Genomic DNA, 26037 nt, shown 5'->3' on the forward strand with positions numbered 1-26037 from the left:
TGTCTATTTCAATGACTAACAATCGATATTGTATTAACAACAGAGATTCAGAAATTTGTCTGGGGGCGTAAATTTTAAAAGACGACGTCACAAAGTTACGTCATAAAACAAAACAATCTTTAAAACACTTGTTCACAATTGAAGGTTCTGATTTCCAGATTTAGAATTAGACAAAAAACGGCTAATAATAAAGATTCTTAAAAGTTGGTTAATACATTGGATAATTTTACGAGCAGTTATATGAATTTAATAGCATAATAGTACAAATAGAATGAAACAAACTCAAAATTTGCTACATAAAGAATCATTTAATTGCAAAGGTAATTTAAATCAGAAGACAAGCTACTAACAAGTCTCAAGATTATACACAAAAAATGTTTAAGGATTTTTGTAATGCCTGAAACCAATGTAGTTTCTCCATAATGTGGATTGTTAAATGTTTATAATCATACTAAAACAGTTCATTTTTAAGATTTGCCACTATTTATTTTGTAAGCTGCATAGCTTAGTGGACACCTGAACCACTTGGCTCTGGTATACAAATTTATTAGCAAAATGACACAAATAATAACAAAGTGAAACTTGAAATGCATGCTAAGAAATGAGCTTACTAGAAAAAATGAATCACCAGCGTAGGCATAATTTAAATGAGAAGGGTACAAATAAGGTATATACCAAATACAAAATATGTAAGCAGAAATTTTATTGCACTAGACATTATATTGATACTGTAGACCAGGGCTTCCCAAACCGGGCTTTGCACAACGAGTTTAAGGGGTCACAAGTAAGTCTGTATAATTTTTTATACCATTGTAAGATCTAAATGTGCTAATGTCAAACCTAATGAAAAACAAAACCCTTAAAATACATATTACCTCAACAATCGTTTGACATAGCAGACAACGGAAATGTAATATTTTAAACTGTTAAACCCGGGGTCACAGAAAATTTAAATAAATTAGAAGGGGTTACAGACTGAAAAGTTTGGGAAGCCCTGCTGTAGACACTATGAATGTGAAAAACACAAATTGCACAAAATAAAGCTTGGTTTACTCTGCAGCCCCAATGCTTTCACTAAAAAATGGAAGCAGTGTAATGACTGTGGACTTATCAGGTTTGGCAACAATTTTTTCGTGATTCTGCAAAATGTTGTTCACTACTTGTCTCAAGTATGATTGCAGCTTTTTGCGTCTCTCCTCAACAAACTTGCTATCTTTGTTGCCAACCACTTTCTTTGGGGGAAAATGAAAAGTTTCGACCACCGGATATTTCTTGTGCAAGGCCCTGTGTAGTTCATAGAATTGGGAATATCTTCGGTAGACATTCCATTCCTGTGCGCCTATTCGAACGTACACTTGGTAAACGTAATGGGAATGTCGGCCTTGTCTTAATGCAGATGGAATCCAAATATTTAAGAGGGCATGTGAGGCAGGGAGATTTGTAATTGGTTCTGCAACATCAATTCCACTTTCAATTTTTAGAATTAGATCGTCCCGAGATGATGGACCTCTTAGGGTTGTCAGCTCGTCTCTCATAACTTTCAGCAAGGATATGGCACCATTGAGACGCAACTGCAGTCTTTCATTCAGTTCTAATAGTTCACCATGCATTTCTGCAACTTCAGTCAGTTTTTGCTCATATGTATGGGTCTCATTCTCAGCTGGTGAAGCTTCATTGTACATAGACTCGCCTACTTCAGTTTCAGTATTTTCTTTTTGGGGGCTTTTTATATCATCAACATAGGTTTTCAATTGCTTACGCAACATTGCCATGTTTTTTTCTGATTCCGTCTTGTATATAGAATGTTCTTCATCCTGCTGCCTTATTTTCTGCTGTAGTTTATTAACTGTCATGCGAAGTTCAGCTGACAAAAGCATTTCTGAATCAAGAAGACCTCTTAGGGACTTGTTGGAATCTGTGAGCTCTTCTTTAATCTGCATAACTGCAGTTAATGCTTTCTGGAGTTCATCCATTGACAACTTTTCTTCTTTTGAATGCTTGCTTTCCAGTTGCTCTGCTTCTTTTTGGTAGCCATGTAGTGAGTTGTGAATAGGCATACTTGAAGTGGTTTTGCTACTGGTAGAAGCAGTTCGCTCATCACAATGCTGCCTGTCTACAAAAACATGATGCTCTTTGCTATCCTCTGGTGTCATAAGGCCACCTACAGAACTGGATCTGTTGGACCAATCATCCATAACAATATCATGGGAAGGCATGTCTTTAATTAGCAAGGATGCTTTCGGAGTAGATAAATAAAATGGTGGCTCCTTGTTGATTGAAACATCACAAAGTGATTGGCTAAGGTCAGTTGACAGGGATTCAGTACCTTCGTTTACGGAGTCTTTCTCTGTGGTACAACTGTTTTCTGAGGGTTCAGTGGCATTTGGGACTGCTACACCTGGGCCGCCTTGCTGAGCTGGAGTGATATTTCCAGACAGAAAGGAGGTGTCATCATCTCCAAAACTAATGATGTTTGATCTCTTTTTTTTTCCTGACCTTTTTTTAATTTTACCTGAAAGAGATGCCTCCTTATAAATGGATTCCTCTGTTGAATTGGTGTCCCGAATAGGAAAAGATGTTGAGGGCGTTGGAAATATAGACTGCAAAAGGTTTTGAGCCTGGAAGGTGGATCCATTCAATGACGGATCATTAAACTTTAAATTAAAATATATAGATGATAGGCCAGCAGCCATATGAGGCAAGGTGCTTGCATACTCCTGGTCAAGTAGAAATGCATCTTTTTCATAATATGTTTGCAACAAATCGGTGTTCTCAATAATGCGATGAAAATATCTCTCCAAAGAACCTTCATTTAAAGAACATCGGATCCAAGCTCTACCTCTACCAAAATCATTGGTTATATTCAGCATATCTTCGAATCGTTTTATCTCATGGTTTGTAAGGTGAAAACGGATGACAGGCCAAAATGTTGGTGCACTGTTGGTAGAACCAGGAAGCTGAAATGGGGCAGAAGGTAATTGGAATGAACCTAAGTTGGTGGTTTGCTTTTTCAGGCGATGTTGTAAAACTGTTTCTAACTGACTGCACAGACATGACACCCAGCTACTTTGCTCCGAGGCCAGCTGCTGTTGATTTCCAGTCAGGTGAGTTTGACATTCTCTAACTGCATCAAGTAATCGGGAATGTAAGCTTTGTCTTTCTTGCTTAAAAGTGTTCATGTTTTTTTTAACTGTTTTACATGCATTGCACACCTATAAATATCACAAAACAATTTGTTAAAAATATTTGTTTTTTACAGCTGTTGGGCTGTGGAGCTAAAATAACACTAATATACATCCAAGCAAATTTTAGAAATATCTTTTTTACAGACAACGAAATTTTAGCAGTAACTTTTTACAATCTTGCAATATTAAGTTACATAAAAATATTTCCCACAACATAGCCTAAGCCCAGTGGAAACTTTGGATATTGTAATTATGTTATTTCTAAAATTTGCACAACTGGAAATAAAGTATCACATATACTAAAAACAGTAAGCTTGCCTGAAAAGTTTGGTGCACATTTTTTAGACTAAAAACATTTTACGTCGATTTTCAACAAAAAATCGTGGGTGCACTTACCATACTTTCCATAGTGGCATGCAACTAAAACTAATATTAAACAAAGGTTCTTGCTTTTTTCAAGATGGGTGTGGTCGGCCAATTTTACCGATCATATCCATTTGAATTATTATAAATAGGTGTTATTATTGATAATTCGTATTTATGTAATATGTCACAAAATAGCAATTGCTTGCTGTCTATTTTACCAAATAAATTGTAAACCCATTACAATAGACAACATATTCTTAACTTCTAAACCACTTCCCAACATGCGCGGCGCGGTGCTAACCTATGTGGGCATTATAGATATTTACAAGTGGCGTTGGGAGTATGTTCTTGATTTGGGGGGCGCCAAACCCACATTAGTGGGCATTCATAAAATTTTATCATATCATGAATTATACTATGTGAAACACGATACAGCTACAGTTTTTTGGTTTACAATAACTCCTGTTGGCCTACAAATATCATTACAAAAAGTACTTTTTAGCTTGTATAGCTGGGTAGCCAACTAGAAAGAAACCAAGTATGTTATTTTCTCCTTAACGTACTTTGTTAACTGCCAAGAGCCATACATAACGAAAAAGTTGTACTTGTCATGTCAGTGACCAACATACATAAAAAGCATCAGCATCATGTGGCTCGAGACCCACGGTTTTTAAACCTGTATAGTCCTATACAATATAGCTTCATAACGTGTAAAATAGCTTACTGCGGCCCATTTACATCAAAGGGTAAAACTAGATAAAATAACGGCATCGTAAAGTACATAAAATGAGCAATTGTGTAGATTTTACCATAGTTTGCATTGATCTCATCATCTTGTAGGGGTAATCTTATTATTTGTTCTCGCAAACAACTTTATGACGTGACGCAAACGCAGATAAACATTTGACTGTGTATAAACAAGTAACACGGAGACGTTACCCGTTACCACGCCTCTGCTAAATGCCTTTATGGCCAGGCGATGTGTACTAAAGCCTAACGAGACGGGATCTTAAGGGAATCAGTAAATCGTAACTGGAACTGATTTGGACAATTTAACCAACTGAAATAATGTAACGGACAGACTTTATTATGCTGGGCTGTGTTAGTACTGTACCATGGACTTTAAGCTATTCCTGTAAGTTGATTGCCGTTCTGATGTTCTCAATAAACTCAGATCCGTTTAATACCTTGCTGTGGCTAAACTGTTAGAACACGCAACCTTTCAAGCAACCTTCGATCAACCTTAACAAACGGAGCCGGATTGGGTAATACTAATTTACGGAATGATGAATGGTCGGAATGTTCGGAACGCTCACTAATTTATGGAATGGTCGGAATGGAATGAATAGGGCCGAAACTAATTTGATGAATGGTCGGAACGGAATTAACTGTCGGAATGAAAAGAACAAAGCTGTAGGAACAGAATGAACTGTCGGAATGAAATGAACGAAGCTGTAGGAACAGAATGAACTGTCGTAATGAGATGAACGAAGCTGTTAGGGTTAGGGTTGGGGTTAGGAATGAACTTTCAGAATGAAATGAACGAAGCTGTATGAACAGAATGAACTGTCGGAAAGCTTCGTTCATCTCATTCCGACAGTTCATTCTATTCCGACAGTTCATTCTGTTCCTACAGCTTCGTTCATTTCATTCCGACAGTTCATTCTGTTTGGGTGTGGGTAGGTTAAGTAATATTTTTTAACACTGTTACTGGACTCACCCAAACCCAAACGCTAACCGGCACCCTAACCCAAATAATGTTCGTTGTGGTAGGATTCTAGACGAGCGCCAGCGTTCCGACTATTCCGACCATTCATCATTCCGTAAATTAGTGTTACCCGCCGGATTCAATCATAGCAGAAACCAGCATCAGTCTTCAAACTTAATCAGTTTTAGCTAGCCAAATTTGGGCAGTTATGAATTTTCAAAGAAACAGTAAACACCCAGTCCGAATGAATTTAAACATGATTTATGTCTCATTTTGAAGGTGGTGACTCCTAGTTTATATCGTTAAAATTTGAACTTGTTGGCTCAACAGTTAAGGGTTAATATCGCTGAATATTAATATTCATATTTTTGAATATTAATTTTTTTTCAATATTTTTCGCTAAAAGTGTGATTGCTGGAAAGATGTAACCAATACAAGGACTGTGTAAAAATTTCAACTCTGTATCGTCACAACTTTCGGAGATATTGCCCCAAACCTATTCCAGCGCGCCAAGTTCGTGCAGGTCCCTGCAATCTCACTCGTCTGTGCTGTTTTGATGTTTTAATTGCAAACAAAAGGGAAAAAGTAGTCTATTAAAATGTTAGATAAATGCTTGAATTTAATTAAATAGTTGCAAATAATGACAAACTGTATAATGATAAAAAAAAAATAACTATATGTACGAATGTGCAGAATTATTTTAATAAACTTGTTTTTGTTATAAATTTTCAATTTCAAATAACGCAAAAACATACATTTGGAAATTATACGACTGACTCAAGGTTACTTAAATTTGTATGGCATTATTCTTCATTTGCCTCTTATTATTTACCTTGTTTTTGCGTTAAAAAATCTTTCGAGCCAAAAAAAGGGGGCGCTAGTACAAAAAATGTTTGGAAACACTGTTCTAGACAATGTATTTACTTAAGAAACACAATTTAGGAGAAATAATTTTTTGTAATTTCCTAATATTTTTCAGCTGTTTACCATAACGGTAGTAATAGAGTTCTAAAATAAAATAAAATAAATATGTTTTTAGCGCGTTTTTTGCCGAAAATCAATATATCGCAAAAATAAACTTTCCTTTACAATATAACAGCAAGGCAGTATGTACTTTCAAACCATATCTGATCAACTCGCAAAATATTTTTCTCGGAGACTACTTATATGCGCAAATTTTCATACAATTTTAACACACGTAAGATCGATTAAAAACACTTTTCGCGCAAAAAAATCTTTTAAATCTCTACATTACATATTTAAAGATCACTGAACAATATGATGGAAGCTAAAAGTTTGCCCCACTCACTGTTTTTTGTCTAAATTGGACAGAAACCCAGTTAAACTAGATCGCTGGAGCGAAAACTAATAAGATTTTAAGCACAAATGAAAAAATATTCGTAGCGGAAAATGTTTTAAAATACGGTAGTTTAATTTAGGATTAGTCGTTTTATTTTTTGCATATTTGATATTTTTGGCATAGGCCTATTTAGAAGGCCAAAACAACAAGACGTTGGGTAATATAGAAAATTATTTACCAAACAGTTTGGTTGGAATACAAGGAAGCCTAAAACGAAAATACTAATAACTTGTTCGATACATTTGTCGAAATCCGAGATGTACATTAGTCTACAGTCCTACACAACTATGTGAAGCAGAAACGAAGTTTGAGTTGAACCAAATGCGATAAACCAGGCCTGCAGTTTTGGTGTTCATAGCCGCCCACCAATGGGACCTAGGACTGGAACAGAAATATTTACTATAAAATACCCTTACATGAGTTATTCTAACCCAGTGGTTCTCAACTTGTTTTCTTTCGTGGCCCAATTTCCGTTGCACACAAATTCTATGGCCCAATATTTTTGTTTTATAAAGAAGAATTAGGAAAAAAGGTTTAGAACAAAAATTGCGGAGCAGATATCCAAACAGATTATTTATTTAACCGTGCATTAGTGAGGACGTAGGCCTACTTGCTTCTGAACAATAAATTTACGTTTCATTTACATTCCTTCTCAGTTCCTTCCCAAGCCATTATTCCTGTAAAACTACTAGGTAACGGTATAGTGACACAAATGAAACTAAATTATTCAATAAATTTAGCTCTTTTAAATTGATCTGTGGCTCACCTAAAAAGTTTCCATAGCCCACCAGCGAGCCATGGTCCATTGGGTGAGAACCACTGTTCTAACCACTCTAATATTTTTTATCATTGTTTTACTAACTAAAAGAAAGTAATGTATAGCGAACGTGTAGTGGTTTTTCTTCCCATTGGCCAAAAAGTACGCCCGGAATGCTCGAAATGTAAGTATTAACTTTAGTAATTTACTGCCCCAAAACCCCGGGTGTTCCCCAGGAAAACAAATGCCAGGATACTACCTTACGGAATCCAGGTAAAAACCCCGTTAGCACCTCTCAACTATGGCTATTCGTGTAATTAAATACATCAATAACAATTGATCCAACTCTTGTACACATCCTTTGTAGGCTATATAACATATAGGCCTAAATAAAAATAGTTTTCGATACGGGACAGGATAAGTTCTTACACAAAAGCCGCGAAAGGCAAAAAATATTGCATGATAAAAATCCCTCGCATTGCGAACACGATTGGACCAGGTGTAATTTTTAAGGGCATATAGATTTTGTATAATGCTAATTTAGCTTCAAACCTTAAATGGGTGGCAACATTTTTGAATGTCTGCTACAAAGCCCCTTGAAAACTAGTGCTGGGTTCGAGGCAACCAAGGAATAAACTCAAAACAAAGCGAAAAAATTGTGCCCTAGCAAACATTACACAAAATAACATCAGACCCCAGAAAGATATTCCAAATTGTCCATTCAACTAAAATGCACAGCAGGTCGCATTTTACTTGAAGCCTCTCATCGATGCGGGAATACTTGATTGTGGGGCACGACTTTAAGCTGTTGAACTTATAATACAGTTTATTCAAACAGAAGTCCGTTCTAACTGACGCTTTCATTAAGACTCTCTTAGTTTGCGTATTTATCTCGTTAGCCAACCATAAGACGTTCTGGTGATTAGAATTGTATTAGTTGATGGAACGAACAACCAGTTTCAAACTATAGATCGGCGAAACAGCACAAGTCGATATAGCTAAGAAGACGTAATTTGGGCCAAGTTAAGATACACTAGTCAGTCCGTAAGTAACTCTGGTGAGTCCTAAAAAGGAACTCATTCTAAGTCAAATCCCTAAGACTTATGAAGCCAAAACGAATGCCAATTAAGATGTAACACTAGGGTGTGAGAGTTAGCGTTGCTTCGACGCAGAATGCGTATAACAAATAAATCTGCCACAACGCAGTACATTGCAAAACAAATTGGGAGCAGGCCTTTCTCCAAATACAACTCTTTAGCAAAAACTATGTTGTATTGTGTACAATTCAATAATTGAAACCAAACTACGTTTTAAATAAAACTCAACCTACGTGCGATTGTAACAAACAAAGCATAACACTTCTTTGAAAAAAAAATGACTCCAACTTATACGAGAATGGTACGACATAATATTTGATACAAGAGTTATAACGGTATCCAGGTCAAGTTGCAATTTTTTCATACCAATTGCAAGGCGACTTAAAAACTAGTACCCTATTTAACCTTGGCGACGCCGGGTATTTCGTCTAGTACTCTTGGTAAACAAACGTAAGTAAGTTTTAGGCAATTTACCTGAATATATTTCGGGTCGGTTTTAGATGTCTATGTGCGCACGAGTTCGATTAGGAACATTACATTTCTGAATAGCAAAAATATTCCTATATAAATTATATTTTTTATTTATAAGGACAAAATTAACTTGCGCGTTCGATAACTTAATATGAAACTTGCAGTTATATAAGTGTGCCTTGCTTAAAAAAACGAAACTAGATTGGAAAATACTTCCATGGACCACTATACTGCTACAAATACTACAAACCTACAATGATGTATAGCCATTTACTATTGCTTTGCGTAGCATTCTGTTAAATCACAACGAATTTATTTTCTCATTAATGCGATTAATTAAAAAAGGATACATATTTTAAAGGGGAATGTTCACCAAACACTGCTTTAAATTAAGGTATAAACAAGATCATGTTAAAAACAAGTTGGTAATTAAAGTTATGTAGAGTGCCGTCCATAAAATTTATAAGACTTAAAAAATAAGGAATTTGGTATGCAGTTAACACACACAAAAATTAGTATTATAAATTTAAAATTCATTTGTTAATTCACAAAACACCGTTACAGTACAAAAACAAAACAAATTCAACAGAAAAAATTATAACGTTTTATTGCATAGAAAGAACAGAGCAATGCTTCTTAAGAGTTTTTTTGAACAAGAGTTAAAAACGAGATTTCATTTGTTTAAGATTTATTTTCGCCGTTGAGGTCTTAATCCGACTATTTTTAACTATTGGTCCTATTATGATCTTTTTATGTTATTCAAATTGCTGTCCCCATTGCTGGAATCCACAATCGCTAATTACAAAAATAGTACGGAATTTTTTACTATGTTTTCATTTCCTCGCGGCGCACCTGGCTACTTTCCACGGCATACCGGTTAAGAAACGCTGGAATAGTGTATCATACAGTTTATAATTACCGTAAATTAGTAGACATTACAAGTTCCACAGAAATGTTTGTATTATAATTTAGCCTTTCTTTGTTCCTTTATTTTTCGTCGTTTCTCTATAAACTTAATTGCTTGCATTATGAGATCGTCAGATTGATATCTTTCAACCAACACTTCGGTTTCGTTGTGGTTTATGGCTAACAACTTTTCTCTTTCTGGGCCCCTGATAAGCTCTTTACCATGAATGTAGCACTGTAACATATTAGCGGTAATCTGTATTGCATTAAAAGTAAATAACAGAAAATCATACCATTATTGGGTGATCCACAAACTCAGTGATTCGCTTCTGAACTTCATTCCAAAAAAGTTGTCTAGGAAAAATCTGAGTCACCAAACCAGCCTGACAAGCTTCCTTAGCTGTAAGGGTACGGTTGAACAACAGAACCTCATTTGCCTAATTTAAACACAATAGTCTTATTTCTAACATTGTTTGCAGGCTCAAATCATTTAAATAGAATATGAAATTTATAAATCTATCAAAAGCGAATTGATATGTTATACATCGATGGTTCTTAACCTGAGACAGAGGAAGGGTTTTTTGCACTTTTTTCATTTTCTGGATTTTTCATCCTGTTTAGTATAGATTATTTAGATCAAAGCTCTATAGAAAGTATACCCAGAATTTAAGCAAGGGTTTAACATTAAAAGTTTAGCAAATTTATACCAAATATTCGCCTTTTTCGTGCATTAAATTTTTCTAAATTGCCTTTTTTATTGTAATTTATAAAATACCCGAGCGGGAGTGCAAAAGGCACAGCACATGACAAAAAGGGGCGCTACAGAAAAAAATGTGAAGAACTGCTGTTATGCATAGCAAAAAGCAACTAAAGTGTTGTAACAATTTTAAAATTACAAAATTCTTGACTATAAAAGTGACTTACTGTAAAAGTTAAAGAAAAACTACGACGGTAAATCTACAGTAATGATAAGTCAGTATGCATGGGTGTGACTTTAATTAAGGTGAATAGAGATTAATTTGTATGGCATCACCTTTGCGTATCCCATTATTTTAGGAAAAGTGTATGACGAACAGCCTTCAGGTGTGACTCCAAGACTTGTAAAAGGTGTCAGAAAAGTGCTGTTATCAGAGGCATAGACAAGATCACAAAGAGGCAAAATGGTTACACCCATACCAATCGCTGGTCCATTAACAGCAGCAATTATAGGTTTAGGAAACTTGATCAGCGCATCCACGAGTGACCTATAATACAAGACAAAATTATTCACAAAAATTCAATGCGAAAAAACTTATATATTTATATTCTAATTTTGGGTTAGAGCAAAAACAAGGCGTGTTTTCTGGCAAATGTGATGCCTAATGTACTTCGTTGTTCGTAATTAAAACCTATATATTATCGCCTTTTTTTAGTACAGTTTTGGTTATCAACACAATTGATATTTTTTGTTTATTAACTATATCATTTATAACTAGTTGTAGCTATAAAAGTAATGTTCTGGCGACCGCAAAAAATTAGAAAATCCCGCAATTTAAGACCATACTTTTTGTCAATTAAAGTTTATTTTCTTTGTTTATGTATTATGGAGTTTGGATAAGTAAAGTTTGGTAATCAACACAATTTGTTTTTGATTCAACCGACATTATTTGTTAGTTGTGGTTATAAAAGTATTGTTCTATCTAAAGCAGGGGTTCTTAAACTGGGGTCCATTGATCCCTTGGGGGTACGTGAACTAGTTTTATGGGGTCCATGAAGCTCTAATTGCAATATTAGTGTATATTTGAAAAGTAATCAGTTTTTCAAAAAAAAGTGTTGAATTAAAAATAAAACGTTTTTGCACTTAATGTATATTTAGACTCCATTGTGCTTTCACATTTTTTGGACCGAAGACAGCAGATTTTATTGTATTGTGACATCAATTGATGACGTCATATCTAAAATCCTTGACTACATTGGCCCACGCAATGCAAAAATATTTTTCAGGGGTCTGACGTAAAAAAAGTTCAACAACACCCGATCTAAAGCAATAAGTCATAAAATCCCATGGCGCATATTTTGAAAGAATTCGTTTTGTGACATAATACTTCTGCGACACACGATTATTATTTATTTACTCAATTATAACGGCGTTGTGGACAAAGATGTGGCATAACTGAAAGACTTGGCACAGCAAAGCGAGCGCGAATTTTTTCGTGGCATATCCGTTTTTTTATTGGCTTGCAATTTTTTATTACATAGGCTTCATCGTTGCGTTATCCAAGAACTGAACAAAAATTCGTTTTATGTTGGCTCGATTACCAGCTCATGGATTAACGCTTTCCTATTATTTTGTGCGACGTCACGTCGTAGTGCGTTTTTCGTCGTAAGTTTTCGACACGTCGTAAGTTTTCGGATCGTTACGTCACAAGAAGAGGTGTGTTATACCTTAATGCGGCGTATTAAAGTTAGAAAAAACGGTTTGAAAGTTCGGTCTATTTCGGCTCAGTTGATGGGTTAATGCATATTTTACGACAGGAGGTTAAACCCTAAACACAAAATTCGTATCAGCCTATAAGCTTGATCTACATCACGGTTCAGCAATTTTTTTCTAGAAGCGTGTTAAAGCCAAACCTAAAATGTCCCTGCGCGCACGTTACTTTGCATAAACAAGATTCGTGTAAAGTGCGAAAACAATTTGCTTTTACGTAGTAAAAATCTCTTTGAAAAAATAGGTGGAAGCGCCTCGCGCCAAATTGGCAAAAAGGTTGCAGGTCAGATGATGTACACTGGCGGGCCGTATTTTGCGAGTTCAGCACTTCGGTTTATATATTTGCAGGTGCGTATTTGCACTTAAATCACGGGGGTAACATGGTAAAGTTCTAGGCCCCTAGGGCGTATTGACGCCCTGGCAGAAATCCAGGGCGTTTAAAAATGCTCTAGACATCCACGTTCGGCGCCTATGGGCCTGTCACAATATAGTTTAATAACATCTTGGAATCGTACAAATACCTACTTAAAATACTGCAAATTTTCCCTGACCATTTTTTCAGTGCGATTTAATTCTTGTGTTGTATTGATGAAATCCGCTCCGCTTGTAAAGTATTCGCCAGTTCCGGTTAAAACAACAAATTTGATACTTTCTTCTTCGGCAAGACTGTACAAGCTTTCCTTCATTTTGAGTTGCATCTGAACAAAAATTCACGTTAATAATGATAAAAAAAAATATAACAGAAAGTATTTTACCTCTGAGATTATACCATTTTTTCTTTCAGGCCGATTCAAGCGGATAATCGCATATCCTTTAAACTTTTCCAGCACAACAAAGTTTGTGTCAGAAGTCATAGCTGTTTAATACAACTTTATTTACAATGCTGATAATCTATTCTAAGAGCTTCTATTAAGAAAAAAATTAGTAGAATAAAATACAAAAAGTATAGAAACGTGGATAAACATTCAAAATAAGAATTATGCATCATATCTAGAAGTAAACAAGCAAATATTTCCACTTGTTTTACTAAAAATCATTTAATATATAACATTTTTATAGAAAAGATACTTCACATATATGATTTAAAAGAAAGTTGATTGCACAAAAAATTACTTGTTGAAACGTTGCATCGACATATGTAAGGTTATATTGTTAAAAGAAAGAAATATGAATTATAGCACTAATTGTCACAGTCTTGCTTTTCTTTGCTCCTTGAGTATTTTTCGTTTTTGAACAAATTTAGCTGCTTGGATAACCACATCAGGAGACAGATGTCTTTCTATCAGCCTCTCACATTCGTTTCGATTAACATCCAAAAGTTTATCTTTTTCAATTCCGCGAAGCAGTTGCTTTCCCAACAAATGGCACTAAACAAACATAACTTTTTTACTTTATTTGTGAAAGCAGTCCCCACGTATTTCTTTATATAGCAAAACCTACGAATGTTTTCAACTATTTTAATGACATTTATCAATTACACTAGATGCCTTCGAAAAGGTTTACCGAAATTAGTCATCCTAATCAGGATAATAGTGCAAGCAAGACCAGGCTGGAAAAAACAACTAGCCTGCGGTGAGGTGTGAACTTATGACTTCCGGCGAAACCGGTATCGTCTCTCTACCAACTAAGCTTCACAGGATCAGAGGGGAGCATGTCGAGAAGCGACCATATAGCACCATTGCCTGCTGCATCTTATTTGTACATACAACATCTATTGAAGGGGATCAACAGTCCATTTTTACCAACTGAAACAATGATATACACAATGTGTTTTCTGTGTTCAATCCCTTACGGACACAACGTGAATTTAAACCTCACCGCAGGCTAGTTTTTTTTAGCCAGGATTTGCTTATACTATAATCCTAAATAGGCTGACTGCTTCGGTACGCCTTTCCGAAGGCCTTCAGTGTACTGTATAATGTGTTCTGTTATCGTTGGCTAGCACGCCTCCAGAAGGGCTTCATCACAAAATGCCGAGTATCCAGCAGTTTTATTATAAACAATCGACGTTTCGAAGTCCTATACAAGACGCCTTCATCAAGATAATGGCATATCTTACAAGACAGATTCAACGTCGATTGTTTATAATAAAACTGCTAGATGAGCATTACTCGGTTATACATCATGCCGGCAGCAATAGCTTATTTCATGTATATGTACGTTAGTTGCATTTATCAAACATTTTATTAATAAATTGCAATGCCAAAATTTTTATATACAAACCTTTTCAGGATAGGATAACATGTCTTTAACCTTTGTAATAATTTGTTCCCAAAATAATATTTGATCACCAGGTAAGATATCTGTTACAAGCCCAGACTCCTTTGCTTCAATAGCATTCATAGTGTGGTTGAACATAAGCATTGCATTGGCCTGCATAGGGGGTTTGTTGTTAAGCGAATTGTACAAATATATTTAAAAAGATAAAAACATTTGCAATAAAATCAAAATTTAATTTGAAAATAGCTTTATTTCTTCTAATTTGTATCTTAACTCAGTTTTCCTACTTTTGCATATCCCATAATTTTTGGGAAAGTGTAAGATGAGCAAGCCTCTGGTATTAGACCAATTAGTGTAAAAGGAGTCCGAAATGTGCTCCTCTCACTTGCATAAACAAGATCACAAAGTCCAAGGGTTGTTACACCAACACCAATGGCAGGGCCATTCACTGCAGCTATTAGTGGTTTGGGGAAATTTATAAATGCTTCAACAAATAACCTGTATTAAGAATATTTAATCTATTAGATAAAATCAAACATCTAATAATTGTAACATTTGTTGATAGTTCGTCGAGCCGCACTTTTTTACGGGATCAAAAAAATGTTTTCAACCTTGAAGTGAGAAATCTTATAGTCTATTATTATAAATGGCAGTTTGCAAGCCGGACAGCGGACGATTGTCGCGATATGTTAGCCCGGTCGGACGCTGGCAGAGCAACGTCATCGTCGCCTTACAAAAGAGCGGCGACGTCACACTGCACTCGAGTTAGGGAGTGAATCGTCGCCTCACAAAACTACTAGCCACGTCAAAGTGCGGCCGCATATTGTAAAACTCTAATCATAACCGGGCAAAATTTTTTTCAATCGCAATTACTTGCGTGGACATAAAAATCAAATTCAAATAAAGTATATTGCCTTAATACAAATAAAGTTAATGTTTTCAACGTCTTGCGGTAAACGCAGTATGGTACCGGGATTACGTTTTTGCTTGAATATCATTTTTTTTTTAATTTGGTATTTTATTTATGACATATCTTGTAACGTATTTTAACTCATTTTTCTGACACGCTCTTTGATTTATTCGCCAGTTGGGATGTTCAAAATAGAAAAAAGTTTATTTTTATTTCGTTTTATCGCTGTGTTATGCCTGATCGTATGTAGGCCTATACGAGTGGCAAGTTTAGATAAAGGCCTGTAGCTGTTGCGAAACAACTACTGTGTTTATTTTAAATGTAGCCATGTGCTGGGCCGTTAGTGTTTTTTAGGGGTCAATTACTTGCCGAAAACCTTTGCCTAATCTTAAGTGTGCGTCAAATGCTGTTGGGCGAGCAACTAACGTGTGACAGTTGCAGATATTTTGCAATTTTCTTAATGATTTTGCAAAAGAAATATTCCATTGTAAACGCGCAAGGTATCGTACGGGGTTACTCAAGGTCAACTTTTAGGTCTAATTATTATTATCTGTAACGCTGTGAGTGGTTTAAGGTAAATTTATTATGGTATATAACGTACACACTAAACGGGGTTTTGACGCTCTCTTTTTTTGCTAAAAGTGCTGGAAAGATGTAACCAATACAAGGACTGTGTAAAAATTTCAACTCTGTATCGTCACAACTATCGGAGATATTGCCCAAAACCTATTCCAGCGCGCCAAGTTCGCGCAGGTTCCATTCTCCACATGGTAAAAAGTTTATGCACATTAGACATATATAAGTTTAAAAAAATGTACTATTTTTTTATGTGTTTTGTGCACAAAAAACATGGGGAAGCAAAAACATCTACCCACCTGAAAGGTTGAGACCGCTCTCTAGCAGAAGCTTTTGCTTCAAAGTTACTATTGCGTAAAACAAAATCTGCACCACTTGTGAAGTAATCTCCGGTGCCAGTGAGTATTACTATTTTGATGCTATCATCAACTGCAGCTTCATTTAAAAACTTTGTACAGCGTATGGTCATCTAAAACAAGTAAATCCAACTTTTTATTTTTTTTTACCAAACAATTGTAAGTGAAAGTATATTTACTTCAACAACGATAGCATTCTTCCGTTCAGGTCGATTGTACTTTATTACAGCATAACCATCAAATCTTTGCATGGTTATTAGGTCTTGTTTTAACATGGCTCTATTTAGGACTTTTTGAATAAGCATTAAAAAAATGCAATCTAGTTAGTTCCTGAAAAAACACAAACTCTGGATTAACAAATGGCTGACGAAAGCAATAAATACTAATTCAGTACGAGAACCAATGTAAGACACTAAGCAGTACACTATGTTAAAGTTCAGAACTTATGCATTTCAGATGAACTGTACAGCATCGCTTGCGTTAATCATTAACCAACCCAACAACATCAGTACCACAAAAACACACCTGCATAAATTTCTGCACATTTTGAAGCAGTTACACAGTTTGATGGTGATTTAGAGTTTCATATGTTTTTATGTGTTTTAATTTTATTGCATATATTTTTTAAAACAATGTACCAATAACTCTAAACAATATTAAAGACAATTACATAAAAACTCAACAAAATAATAAATTATAGCAATTCATCAAAAATTTATGTTGTTCAGGCTGCAATTACTGTTTTATTTTTGAAACAGAATAAAGCTTTTTATTTCTTGCTTTTTTCTGCGAAAAACTTCATGATGGCATTAATGCAGTCTTCTGAAGTCCATCTTTCAACCAGTCTTTCACATTCAGCTAAGTTCACCTTGTGCAATTGCTCCAATTCTGGGCCTCGAATTAAGGCTTTTGAGTAAAGCAAAGACTAAAAAAAAAAAAAATTCAAATAAAAAATACTACGATGATTAACATTTAAAATCTTTATTACAATTTTTTTTAATTTTAAAAAATAAATTAATCTTAAAATCCAGTAGAAAAATGTTATATCAGTCTTAGACAAATTATAGTTGTTTAATAGTATTCCTTTTCAAATTAAGTTAAAGTTTCTGCCAAGTGCCAACTATTATTTGTATTATATAACAACTTAATGCATGTTTAATATCCAATTAGTATTATTTTTCACTTTGTAATAAATAGGTGTCACAACAACAAATTAAAAAAACAACACAATTATAGAAGTGTACAGCCCAGTTTAGCATTTCTGAGGTGTATATGCTATTGAAATATTTAAACCTATTAACCACAGTGTACCTTTGCAGGGAGCTCTGCCATTTCTCTCACCACTGCTTGTACACTTGCTTTAAAGGATTCTTGTGGAAATACTTTGGTAACAAGTCCACAAGACTCTGCTTCGATAGCGTTCATTTTTTTGTTGAATAGCATCATTTCACAAGCCTAAAATACAGTTAGGTTTGTTAAAATTAAATTTTCTAGTTTTGCCTTTAAACAAATTGTACCAAGATTGTATAACTAATTGAGCAACTTGAAAAAAAATTTCCAAAAAAGTTTATTGGGAGTCATCACACAAAACACCCTTACTTTGCTAGGTCCCATTATTTTAGGAAATGTGTAGGTTGCACAACCTTCAGGACTTTGTCCAAGTCGACTAAATGGGGTTGAAAATGTTGCATTGTCTGCTGCGTAAACTGCTTCAAACAAACCCAGTACAGTGACAGAAACTCCAATTGCTGGACCATTGATGGCAGCAATCAGCGGTTTTGGAAAGTCAATATAGGCAGAGACATACCTCCTAAAATATGTGTTGCACTGAATGTGTAATATTTGAAATCACCCTGACCCTTGTAAAATAATTCTCAATCTCAAATCCTGATTAGTAGTGCGATTAGTTTTAACATGCCAAAACAGTCAAAATTTACCTGTTACGTCAAGTAAAATCAGTTAGAAAATGCACAAAAAATTTCACCAGTTTTGCATAAACACAAAAAATGACTAAATTGACAAATCCTTCATTGGTGATATGTCTTTTAAAATCTATAAAAATGCCCGACCTGAATTATTAGCTTTGCTAGACTATTTTGCTAATCCTAAAGTAAGTTTTATTGATAAATCAAATAAATAAATCATATACTAAATAGATTGACTTCAATTGGCCTAAAAAAATGGAAAAAAAGTGAATACCTAAGCAAATCACCAGAGTCTTTTGCAACCTGCTGCATATTACTTGGATTGATTTTCATAAAGTTTCCAAGATCATTTCCACTACAATAGTAGTCCCCAGCACCAGTCATAACAGTCACAGTGCTATCATCTTTTCCTGCAGCAGCCAGGGCAAGTATGATCTCCTCATACATCTGTAAATGATATTTGTTAACAAAACGAAATGTTGATCCTTTTTATGTAAAGTATAAGTAAAAACAACAAAATATAAGTGAACAGGGAATGAAAAAGAAACAGTATTATTTGACATGTTCGTTGTTTCTTTGCAGGTCTAGTTAAAATTAATGTTGTTATTTCTGGTTCAGTACTTCTGGGTCACCAACGAAAATATGTTTCAAGAGTCGAGACACTCGATAAAATTCTTTTAAACATATTTAAACATAACTGAATCGTCTGTTACAACATTTTTCCCCGCTTTACCATTTCAGACAAAAACAAAATAACAAAACATACATAAAAATACTGCTATAAACACCTTAGACAAAAAAGGTTGAAAACCACTGTTCTACATGAATGGGTTAATGTTTTCTTTGAAATTATTTCTTGACAGACTGTTTTGAATCAGATATATAGTTTTGTAATAACTATATTTTTAACTGTACAAACAAACTTAACAACCTCCACAGTCAAAGCATTCTTCTTGCTTGGTCTGTTAAACACTATTGTGGTGACTTTGTTTTCGGTTAAAACAGACAAGGTATTATATGTAGAAGATGAATTAGCAACAGATGGTGTGTCATCAGATGCACCTTCTGCAGTTGCCAGTTCATTAACAAGATCTATATATGCTGTTTTTGCTTCATCCTAAAAGTAAAAATGTGTGTGTATTAATGCACCTCAAAATGATTTTCAACTTAATAATATTTATTATAGTTTCTGTAATTCACCGGGACAAGCCAGTCGCCTTCAGAGCAATTTTTTATCATACCAAGTTTAAGGCGACATAGTATTAACAGGTAAATACCTTATTTAACCTTGGCAACCCTGGGTATTTAGGTAAATTCTGATGCCGTTATATAAAAGTCTTATTGAGGGTTGCCAGTTAAAAGAAATACATAAATTTAATATTTAAATTATTTTATTTATTGAACATATTAGGGATTTAAGTTCAATTGTATATATATATTTTGTAATTACAGTTGTCATGGGGCCAAGAGCTGTCCATGCATCCCATTTTGCTTTCGCGACAAAGTTAAATGCACCCGGTTTCTTGCTTGTATTTTCTCCAAGTGTTGCCTGATTTTTACAAACAAAATGAAAAAAATCATGTTTTGTTAAAACATATTTTACAGTTCATTACATTCATTTTCGTTTTCAAATTTGTTTAGGTTCTTTAATAGAGGAAAAAAGTAATAAAATAAGGATTGATTTTACCTGTTTAAACAAAGCATACATCTTAAGTTTTATATCATTTCCTGGATCTTCTTGTAAAGTATTTAGTCTTTCCTTAGCAGAGTCAAATTGTCCATCAAGACTTGAGGAAAATTTGCGAATCAAATTGCCAGACGAAATAAGTCTGTAATCATTGAAAAATGTTTAAATTCTCTACATGTATTGGGTACACTATGCATGGATCTGTAATGTAGCTTGATAATCAATTGCAAAGCCAAAAAGGTCGAGTAGATCGACAGCATCCTGAGTAAGACGTTTCGATACAAGCTTGTATCATCTTCAGTTGATGTGACTGAGAAGCACATGAAGCATCACTTATAAGAGATGGGACGCAATAGTTATCAGTCTGAGTTTCGAAAGTTGGGCCATTATTTAGCACCTTCAGGTGTTAAACAGGTACAGCGGTGTTGATAAGGTGTCAACGTTCAGTTCGGGGCTGCAGTCTTGGATAGATATCGACTCGAGCAGCCCAATCTAAAAACGTCTGAAGCCCAACCGAGAACTTTGGGTTTGCCAAAATCAACCTTGTGATCGGGAATTTTGCAGAAGATGCCTGCAAACCTCTGATTTCTCATCGACCCTATGTTCTTTGACCATTCTGCAAAATTCCGATCACAAGGTTGATTTCCCGAACTGAACGTTGACACCTTATCAACACTGCTGTACCTGTTTAACACCTGAAGGTGCTAAATAATGGCCCAACTTTCGTAACTCAGACTGATAACTATTGCGTCCCATCTCTTATAAGTGATGCTTAATGTGCTTCTCAGTCACATCAACTGAAGATGATACAAGCTCGTATCGAAATGCCTTAATCAAGATGCTGTCAATCTACCTTTTTGGCTTTGCAATTTATTATCAATCTACATGTATTGTTATCCATTATATATTTTAATAATTAAAAACTATACAAAAAATTAAGACCAAAATGTTTTCTAGTAAAATCTTGCAAAATAGGATATAAGCTAAACATTCAATCATAAAAGCCCCATTTCTATTCACTATTCTCCCTCAAGTTTTGCTAATATACTCACCTTCTCCTACAAATTGAAACAAGCAAGGACTTGCAAGACAAAGCCATTTTATTCGAAACCAATTCAACAAATTATTGCACAACTTGAATGTTTATAGCCTAATGTTTGACCTAAACTTAAAAAGAAAAAAAAGATATAAAGGAACAAGTATAAACAACAAGATATGTATGTTCAATTTAAGAAAATATTTAGGGAAGAATCTTTGAGCAAAAACAACTGGAAAAAATTTGACGCAACACAACCATTTTAAGAGTAATGCTCTACAATTTAATTAGTTGAGTTGGTCAAGAGTTTTAGAGGTTTCTATTTGGAGGACAGTTTGTCTACCAATGCAATGTATTTCGTTTTGGCTTCATCCTGCAAAATAAACAAAATTTCATTTTTTTGGCAAATGTTTCATTTAAAATAAAAATTGTACCTTTGACATTGCACCGAGTTGAGACCAAGCAGTCCATTTTGCCTGGCCGACAAAATTAAAAGCACCTGGTTTCTTTGTTGTGTTTTCACCAAGGTTTGCCTGAAAACGATATTTACTTATATTTTGGCTACAAAATAAATTGATTGCTGTATTGAAAACTATTCTAAAGCACCAGATAGGACCTATAAAATTTACAGGAAAATATTAAAGTGTGCATATTAATATTTAAAGGAAAATAGTAAAGTCTGCAGAATAATATTTATAGGAAAATAGTAAACTCTGTAGAATTATATTTACAGGAAAATAGTAAAGTGTGCATAAAAATATTTACATGAAAATAATACAAATTGCAGAATAATATTTACAGGAAAATAGTAAAGTGCGTAGAACAACATTTACAGTAAATTAGTGAAGTGTTAAGGAAATAGTAAGTGTGCAATGTTCCCTTAAGGTGCCCAACTGGGCAATTGCTATGCCACATCAGACAATTTGCGCAGTCAAATTTGCCTTGTGCGCACTACATCATACTCAAATCAAAACCTTTTAGATTTTTTGCCACAACAGTTTTGAGCATATATTGCATAGGCTATTTTTTCATTGAATATTGGTTTCACGGCGTCATGCTTTATGACATCATCTTTTACAGTTTACCTGTTTAAATAAGGCATATATTTGCAATTTAACATCATTATCTTGTTCATCTTGCAAAGTGTTCAACTTCTCCTTTGCACTATCAAATTGTCCATCAAGCTCAGCTGACAACAGTCGAACGCTTTGGTAATTTAAACTACAAAAAAAAAATCAACTTATGTGACAAAGAAAAATAGCATAAAAAAATTATGTTTAATAATAATGATTTATTTAAATCACATCACTTATCTATTTTGTTTATAAAAGCAATTTATGATTCAAATAGGTTTTGGGCATATCCAGTACTAGTGAGTGATAGATCGTAATATAAGATTTGCTAAGGTACATTATGTCATGCAGTAGTGATGGACTTAAACCTTACTTAGCTATTCTGATATTACACTAATACTTTTATTCAGGCTGTGTTTTGTGATCTAAACCATTTTCTATTTTGAAATAAAAAATTGTAAAAAATAGTAAATTATCAACTAGAGAGGTCAGAAATATTTAAGTAAAACCTTCTGGGTCAATGGCAGGGTTGATTTATTGTTTCACATGCATGTTTAAAAAGGATAATTTGGAATGACATTAACTACACCCTATAAAATAATTAGTTACTTACCTTTTTCTGGACAGTTGATAAACAACCCTTGAACCAAAAGAAAACAATGCAGATGTCATATTTAATATTTTTTCTTGAAAAAACACACTACCTATAATCCAAAACAATAATTGCAGTAACTAATAGGAACACTTGAATCTTTTGCAGAGAATGCTTGCCAAGAAGATACCATTTTGACAGTGTAGTTACCGGCATCATAGCGTTTTTTTGCATTGCATAGGTAAAATTAACAAAATAACCAATGTAGTTGAGTCATTATAACTTGTAGTACTAGAGTTATACACACATATGAACACAAAAGCAACTAGCAACCTAACGTAAATAATTTTAGCAATATAATCCCGCAGACGAAAATGTGATATAGAATTGAAGACCAGCCGCCTTTTTTTATCTATGCTATCATATTTATTTCCTCCTTACAATTTCAAAAGTAGGATTTGTGGTTGCCGTACGGTCAACTTAAGGCTTTAACATGCCACAGAATGCAAACTGGACCACTTTAAGATATATCAGAGTCAGACAACTAGTTAGCAATTTTGGTACTAACCCTATTGTGCGATCACCCGATCCGTTAGAAATCAGTGCATTTCTAAGCAAAAAGGTCTACGACAATCAGGGCATCCAATGGCAGAAAAGTCTAGACTTTTAGACCTTGAGGTCCTGGCAATGCACTGATTTGGACCTTTAGGTAAACTCCCGGCGTAGATAAATTAAAATATTCATTAAAAGTTCAGAAAAGATAACAAAAAATATGAGATAGGATTAATAACACTTGACCCACCTAAACCCTAACGCTAACCCGAATCCTAACCCAAATAATGTGCGTTATTTTAATAATTCTTTAAATGCTGGGGAAAAAAGCCCAAACTCGGATGGGCATAAGATGGTTTCTCGTCCATTGTATTTAAGATTATTACGTCATAAATTGAGGTATTGGGGCCTGAAGCGTTATAATTATTAAATTATCGCACATTATTTGGGTTACGGCGCTGGTTAGTATTTGGGTTTGGTTGGGTCAAGTATTGTTAAACTTAATCCTCTTATGCACATTTGTTAAGTCAAATTAGTGCATTGTTCAAGACTTCAAAGTCTAAAAGTCGGACTTTTTGATCCTTTGAATGCACTGATTGTCGTAGACCTTTTTGCTTAGAACTGCACTGATTTCTGACGGATGGGGTGGTGCGATTGTATTTCGATAAAACTTTTAGGCTAGTGATTTCCAGCCTGGAGGCGCAGGGGAGGTCGCCGTGTTTAAAAAGACTTAAAATGACTCGACTTAAGTCAATGTTTTCAAATGACTTGTCTTGACTTAAGTTTTTTAGCAAAATGTCTTGACTTGACTTGAGTTTTTTGGGCAAAAGACTTGACTTGACTTAAGTAGTTTAGACAAATATCTTTGGGAAAAGTGTTTCGTTAAGCATTTTTTGGTAAAATGAGTTATTTATCCTAATTTTTGTACATAAAACAATTTGCTTTCCCTTTATCGCTTTGTAGTGACAATGTAGGTCCGTTTATAACGGCAGGAGTTCATACTCCTGTTGTGTTCTTGTATCAATAACCTTCTGGTTTACTCAATTTGACTAGCCTAATGTGTCATTTTTATAACAAGGACTTGCTTTAATTATGACTTGACTGGGACAGGTCTTAAGTTATTTTACAAACGTCTTGAATTGAACTTGAGTCATTTTGAAATGACTTGTTTATAACACTGGTACCGGTAGTAGTCCGATACTAAGGTGATATCGGTGCCGATCCGATACCAAATTAATACTGGAATTTTAGCCATAATTTCGATCAAGCGTGGAAAATTTTATCCTAAAACGCCGTGTCTGTTTTCGGTAGTGATTTAAAACGAGCCCATTTCAATTTTCAAAATATTCTCCGTGTTTTTTTCTACTCTGTTTATGCTATAAGGTAGTTAAAATAGGCAAATAATACTGTTTGGGGGCATGGGGTTTCCAGGATCCGTCCCTGGACAACGCCTAGACATAAGTGGGAATAAACTAGCTGGAGCTGCCATATTTTCAGCACCCAAAAAGAGGACATCTTTTGCCGACAAGTAAAACGAAAGTAGAATTGTTACGAGTTTAATGATATTTTATGCTGATTTTCGGGATGTTTGGTTGTTTTTGGATTCTCGGATTAATTTTCGATAGGAAATTTGGTGTTGCTAGCGTTGGCGATCGAGCGCAAAATATTAATTTATTTGTTGCGAGCGCGATGGTTTTGCTGTTGGCGGCTACGAAGAAAGTTGTAAGTGAAAGTGACGATTTAAAACAGGGAGTCGAACCGTTTGACTTTTCCGGTTCAGGTTCGGTTCGGGTTCAAGGATTTTTTTGGAATACGGTTCAGTTCCGGTTTCGGTTCGGAGTAATTTAAAAGTTCCGGTTCAGCTCCGGTTTTACCATCGTTATTTCAAAACCGGTTCATAAATTTCCGGTTCAGATACAATATAGTTTGCGTTAAATCTCAAAATGTGGGTCGATAAATGTAGAAAATAATCTTTGAATTGTAAGTCATGTAATCTAAGTTACGTAACGTATTAAAAAAACAGCTACTCATTATTGAAATATCTAAAAAATAAAAAATGAACGATTTTTTCATTCAATATTCATATTTTTGTCATAAAATTTCGAATATGGCGTAACTTGACTCTGTAAAATAGAAGTTGTGACGTCATGCCAGAGCTAACCGCTTTTATTTACAGGTTCGGGTTCGGTTAAGGTTCAGGTTCTTTTAAATTATTCGGTTCAGTTCCGGTTCGGCTACTTAAAATCTTACAAAACCCGGTTCAGGTTGAGTTACGGTTCGGACAAAATTGACCCAAAACCGGTTTATAAAGTTCCGGTTCGGTTCCGCTTCGACTCCCTGATTTAAAATCCAACGTTTTAAAGTGAATGATCACAAATGTTTGCTTTATTAATGAGCCTTTTTACATGTGAAGTTCGGTTGCAATTTTTCTGGCGCAATGTTTGCAATTACAATCAAGAATGTAGGGCTGGTAGGGCAATTTGTTGGAAAACCTTTTTTAAACCAGCAATTAGCATGTTTCATGGCTACAGTATTTTTTTGGAAATAAATACAACGTCTCGCCTAAAAGTATTGTTGACATATAATCAACCAACTCGAAATGCGAAAAAAATAGGACTGTTAGTTTTTTGCCTTTCGCTATTTGCTCCATTTTTCGTTTTTGCGCGCGCATAATGGCGCGACGCATCGCATAAGCACACTCACTTAATTAGGCGTGGTAGTGCGCGCCACTCACGCAAAGAATGCAATTCGCTTCTAGCCTTTGGGGCCACTTTAGTTCCTATATAAAGCTTT

The 26037-nt window shown here is 34.8% G+C and overlaps 5 protein-coding genes across 5 annotated transcripts; all 5 read right to left on the bottom strand.

Moving 5' to 3' along the window:
• LOC146161108 (sorting nexin-29-like) lies at positions 1-3207 on the bottom strand. The gene has a single exon (XM_083384298.1). The coding sequence runs from the start codon at positions 3177-3179 to the stop codon at positions 1050-1052; it is 2130 nt and encodes a 709-aa protein (XP_083240424.1). The 5' UTR covers positions 3180-3207; the 3' UTR covers positions 1-1049.
• A 6070-nt stretch (positions 3208-9277) lies between these two features.
• On the bottom strand, positions 9278-13204 carry LOC146161109 (enoyl-CoA delta isomerase 2-like). The gene is made up of 5 exons (XM_083385858.1): positions 13073-13204; positions 12843-13015; positions 10884-11094; positions 10144-10287; positions 9278-10085 (listed from the first exon to the last, which is right to left on the bottom strand). Exons 1-5 carry the CDS (start codon positions 13169-13171, stop codon positions 9906-9908), a joined length of 807 nt encoding a protein of 268 aa, XP_083241984.1. The 5' UTR covers positions 13172-13204; the 3' UTR covers positions 9278-9905.
• A 298-nt stretch (positions 13205-13502) lies between these two features.
• Positions 13503-16695, bottom strand: LOC146161110 (enoyl-CoA delta isomerase 2-like). The gene is made up of 5 exons (XM_083385857.1): positions 16559-16695; positions 16323-16492; positions 14825-15035; positions 14541-14690; positions 13503-13684 (listed from the first exon to the last, which is right to left on the bottom strand). Exons 1-5 carry the CDS (start codon positions 16682-16684, stop codon positions 13505-13507), a joined length of 837 nt encoding a protein of 278 aa, XP_083241983.1. The 5' UTR covers positions 16685-16695; the 3' UTR covers positions 13503-13504.
• On the bottom strand, positions 16498-21184 carry LOC146161111 (enoyl-CoA delta isomerase 2-like). Its single transcript, XM_083385856.1, has 8 exons — positions 21044-21184; positions 19992-20133; positions 19755-19853; positions 19236-19421; positions 18579-18751; positions 17979-18189; positions 17691-17834; positions 16498-17304 (listed from the first exon to the last, which is right to left on the bottom strand). The coding sequence occupies exons 1-8, from the start codon at positions 21088-21090 to the stop codon at positions 17149-17151; spliced, it is 1158 nt and encodes a 385-aa protein (XP_083241982.1). The 5' UTR covers positions 21091-21184; the 3' UTR covers positions 16498-17148.
• Positions 21154-22800, bottom strand: LOC146161112 (acyl-CoA-binding protein homolog 1-like). Its single transcript, XM_083385859.1, has 4 exons — positions 22714-22800; positions 22113-22248; positions 21462-21560; positions 21154-21400 (listed from the first exon to the last, which is right to left on the bottom strand). The coding sequence occupies exons 1-4, from the start codon at positions 22770-22772 to the stop codon at positions 21347-21349; spliced, it is 348 nt and encodes a 115-aa protein (XP_083241985.1). The 5' UTR covers positions 22773-22800; the 3' UTR covers positions 21154-21346.
• Positions 22801-26037: the final 3237 nt, after the last annotated feature.

This window comes from Ascidiella aspersa, chromosome 3, assembly GCF_963924565.1.
Source record: "Ascidiella aspersa chromosome 3, kaAscAspe10.2, whole genome shotgun sequence".
In the NCBI taxonomy this organism is placed as follows: domain Eukaryota; kingdom Metazoa; phylum Chordata; class Ascidiacea; order Phlebobranchia; family Ascidiidae; genus Ascidiella; species Ascidiella aspersa.

Bases quoted from the DNA above. Each gene is read 5' to 3' on its own strand.
- LOC146161111 (XM_083385856.1), bottom strand. From the start codon at position 21,090: ATGGCTTTGTCTTGCAAGTCCTTGCTTGTTTCAATTTGTAGGAGAAG. The intron at 19,422-19,754 runs GTAATTACAAAA...TTTTACTTTTAG, and splicing joins CTCTTGGCCCCATGACAACT to GATGAAGCAAAAACAGCATA. The intron at 18,190-18,578 runs GTATTCACTTTT...CACATATTTTAG, and splicing joins GACTCTGGTGATTTGCTTAG to GAGGTATGTCTCTGCCTATA.
- LOC146161109 (XM_083385858.1), bottom strand. From the start codon at position 13,171: ATGACTTCTGACACAAACTTTGTTGTGCTGGAAAAGTTTAAAGGATAT. The intron at 13,016-13,072 runs GTAAAATACTTT...ATTTTTGTTCAG, and splicing joins AAAATGGTATAATCTCAGAG to ATGCAACTCAAAATGAAGGA. The intron at 10,288-10,883 runs GTGATGCCATAC...TGTTTAAATTAG, and splicing joins AAATAATGGGATACGCAAAG to GCAAATGAGGTTCTGTTGTT.
- LOC146161108 (XM_083384298.1), bottom strand. From the start codon at position 3,179: ATGAACACTTTTAAGCAAGAAAGACAAAGCTTACATTCCCGATTACTT.
- LOC146161112 (XM_083385859.1), bottom strand. From the start codon at position 22,772: ATGACATCTGCATTGTTTTCTTTTGGTTCAAGGGTTGTTTATCAACTG. The intron at 22,249-22,713 runs GTAAGTAACTAA...TTTTTTTTGTAG, and splicing joins TATCAACTGTCCAGAAAAAG to TTTAAATTACCAAAGCGTTC. The intron at 21,401-21,461 runs GTACAATTTTTA...TTTATTTTGCAG, and splicing joins AACTCGGTGCAATGTCAAAG to GATGAAGCCAAAACGAAATA.
- LOC146161110 (XM_083385857.1), bottom strand. From the start codon at position 16,684: ATGCTTATTCAAAAAGTCCTAAATAGAGCCATGTTAAAACAAGACCTA. The intron at 15,036-16,322 runs GTGGGTAGATGT...TTCTTAATACAG, and splicing joins GAGCGGTCTCAACCTTTCAG to GTTATTTGTTGAAGCATTTA. The intron at 14,691-14,824 runs GTAGGAAAACTG...CCCCCTATGCAG, and splicing joins AAATTATGGGATATGCAAAA to GCCAATGCAATGCTTATGTT.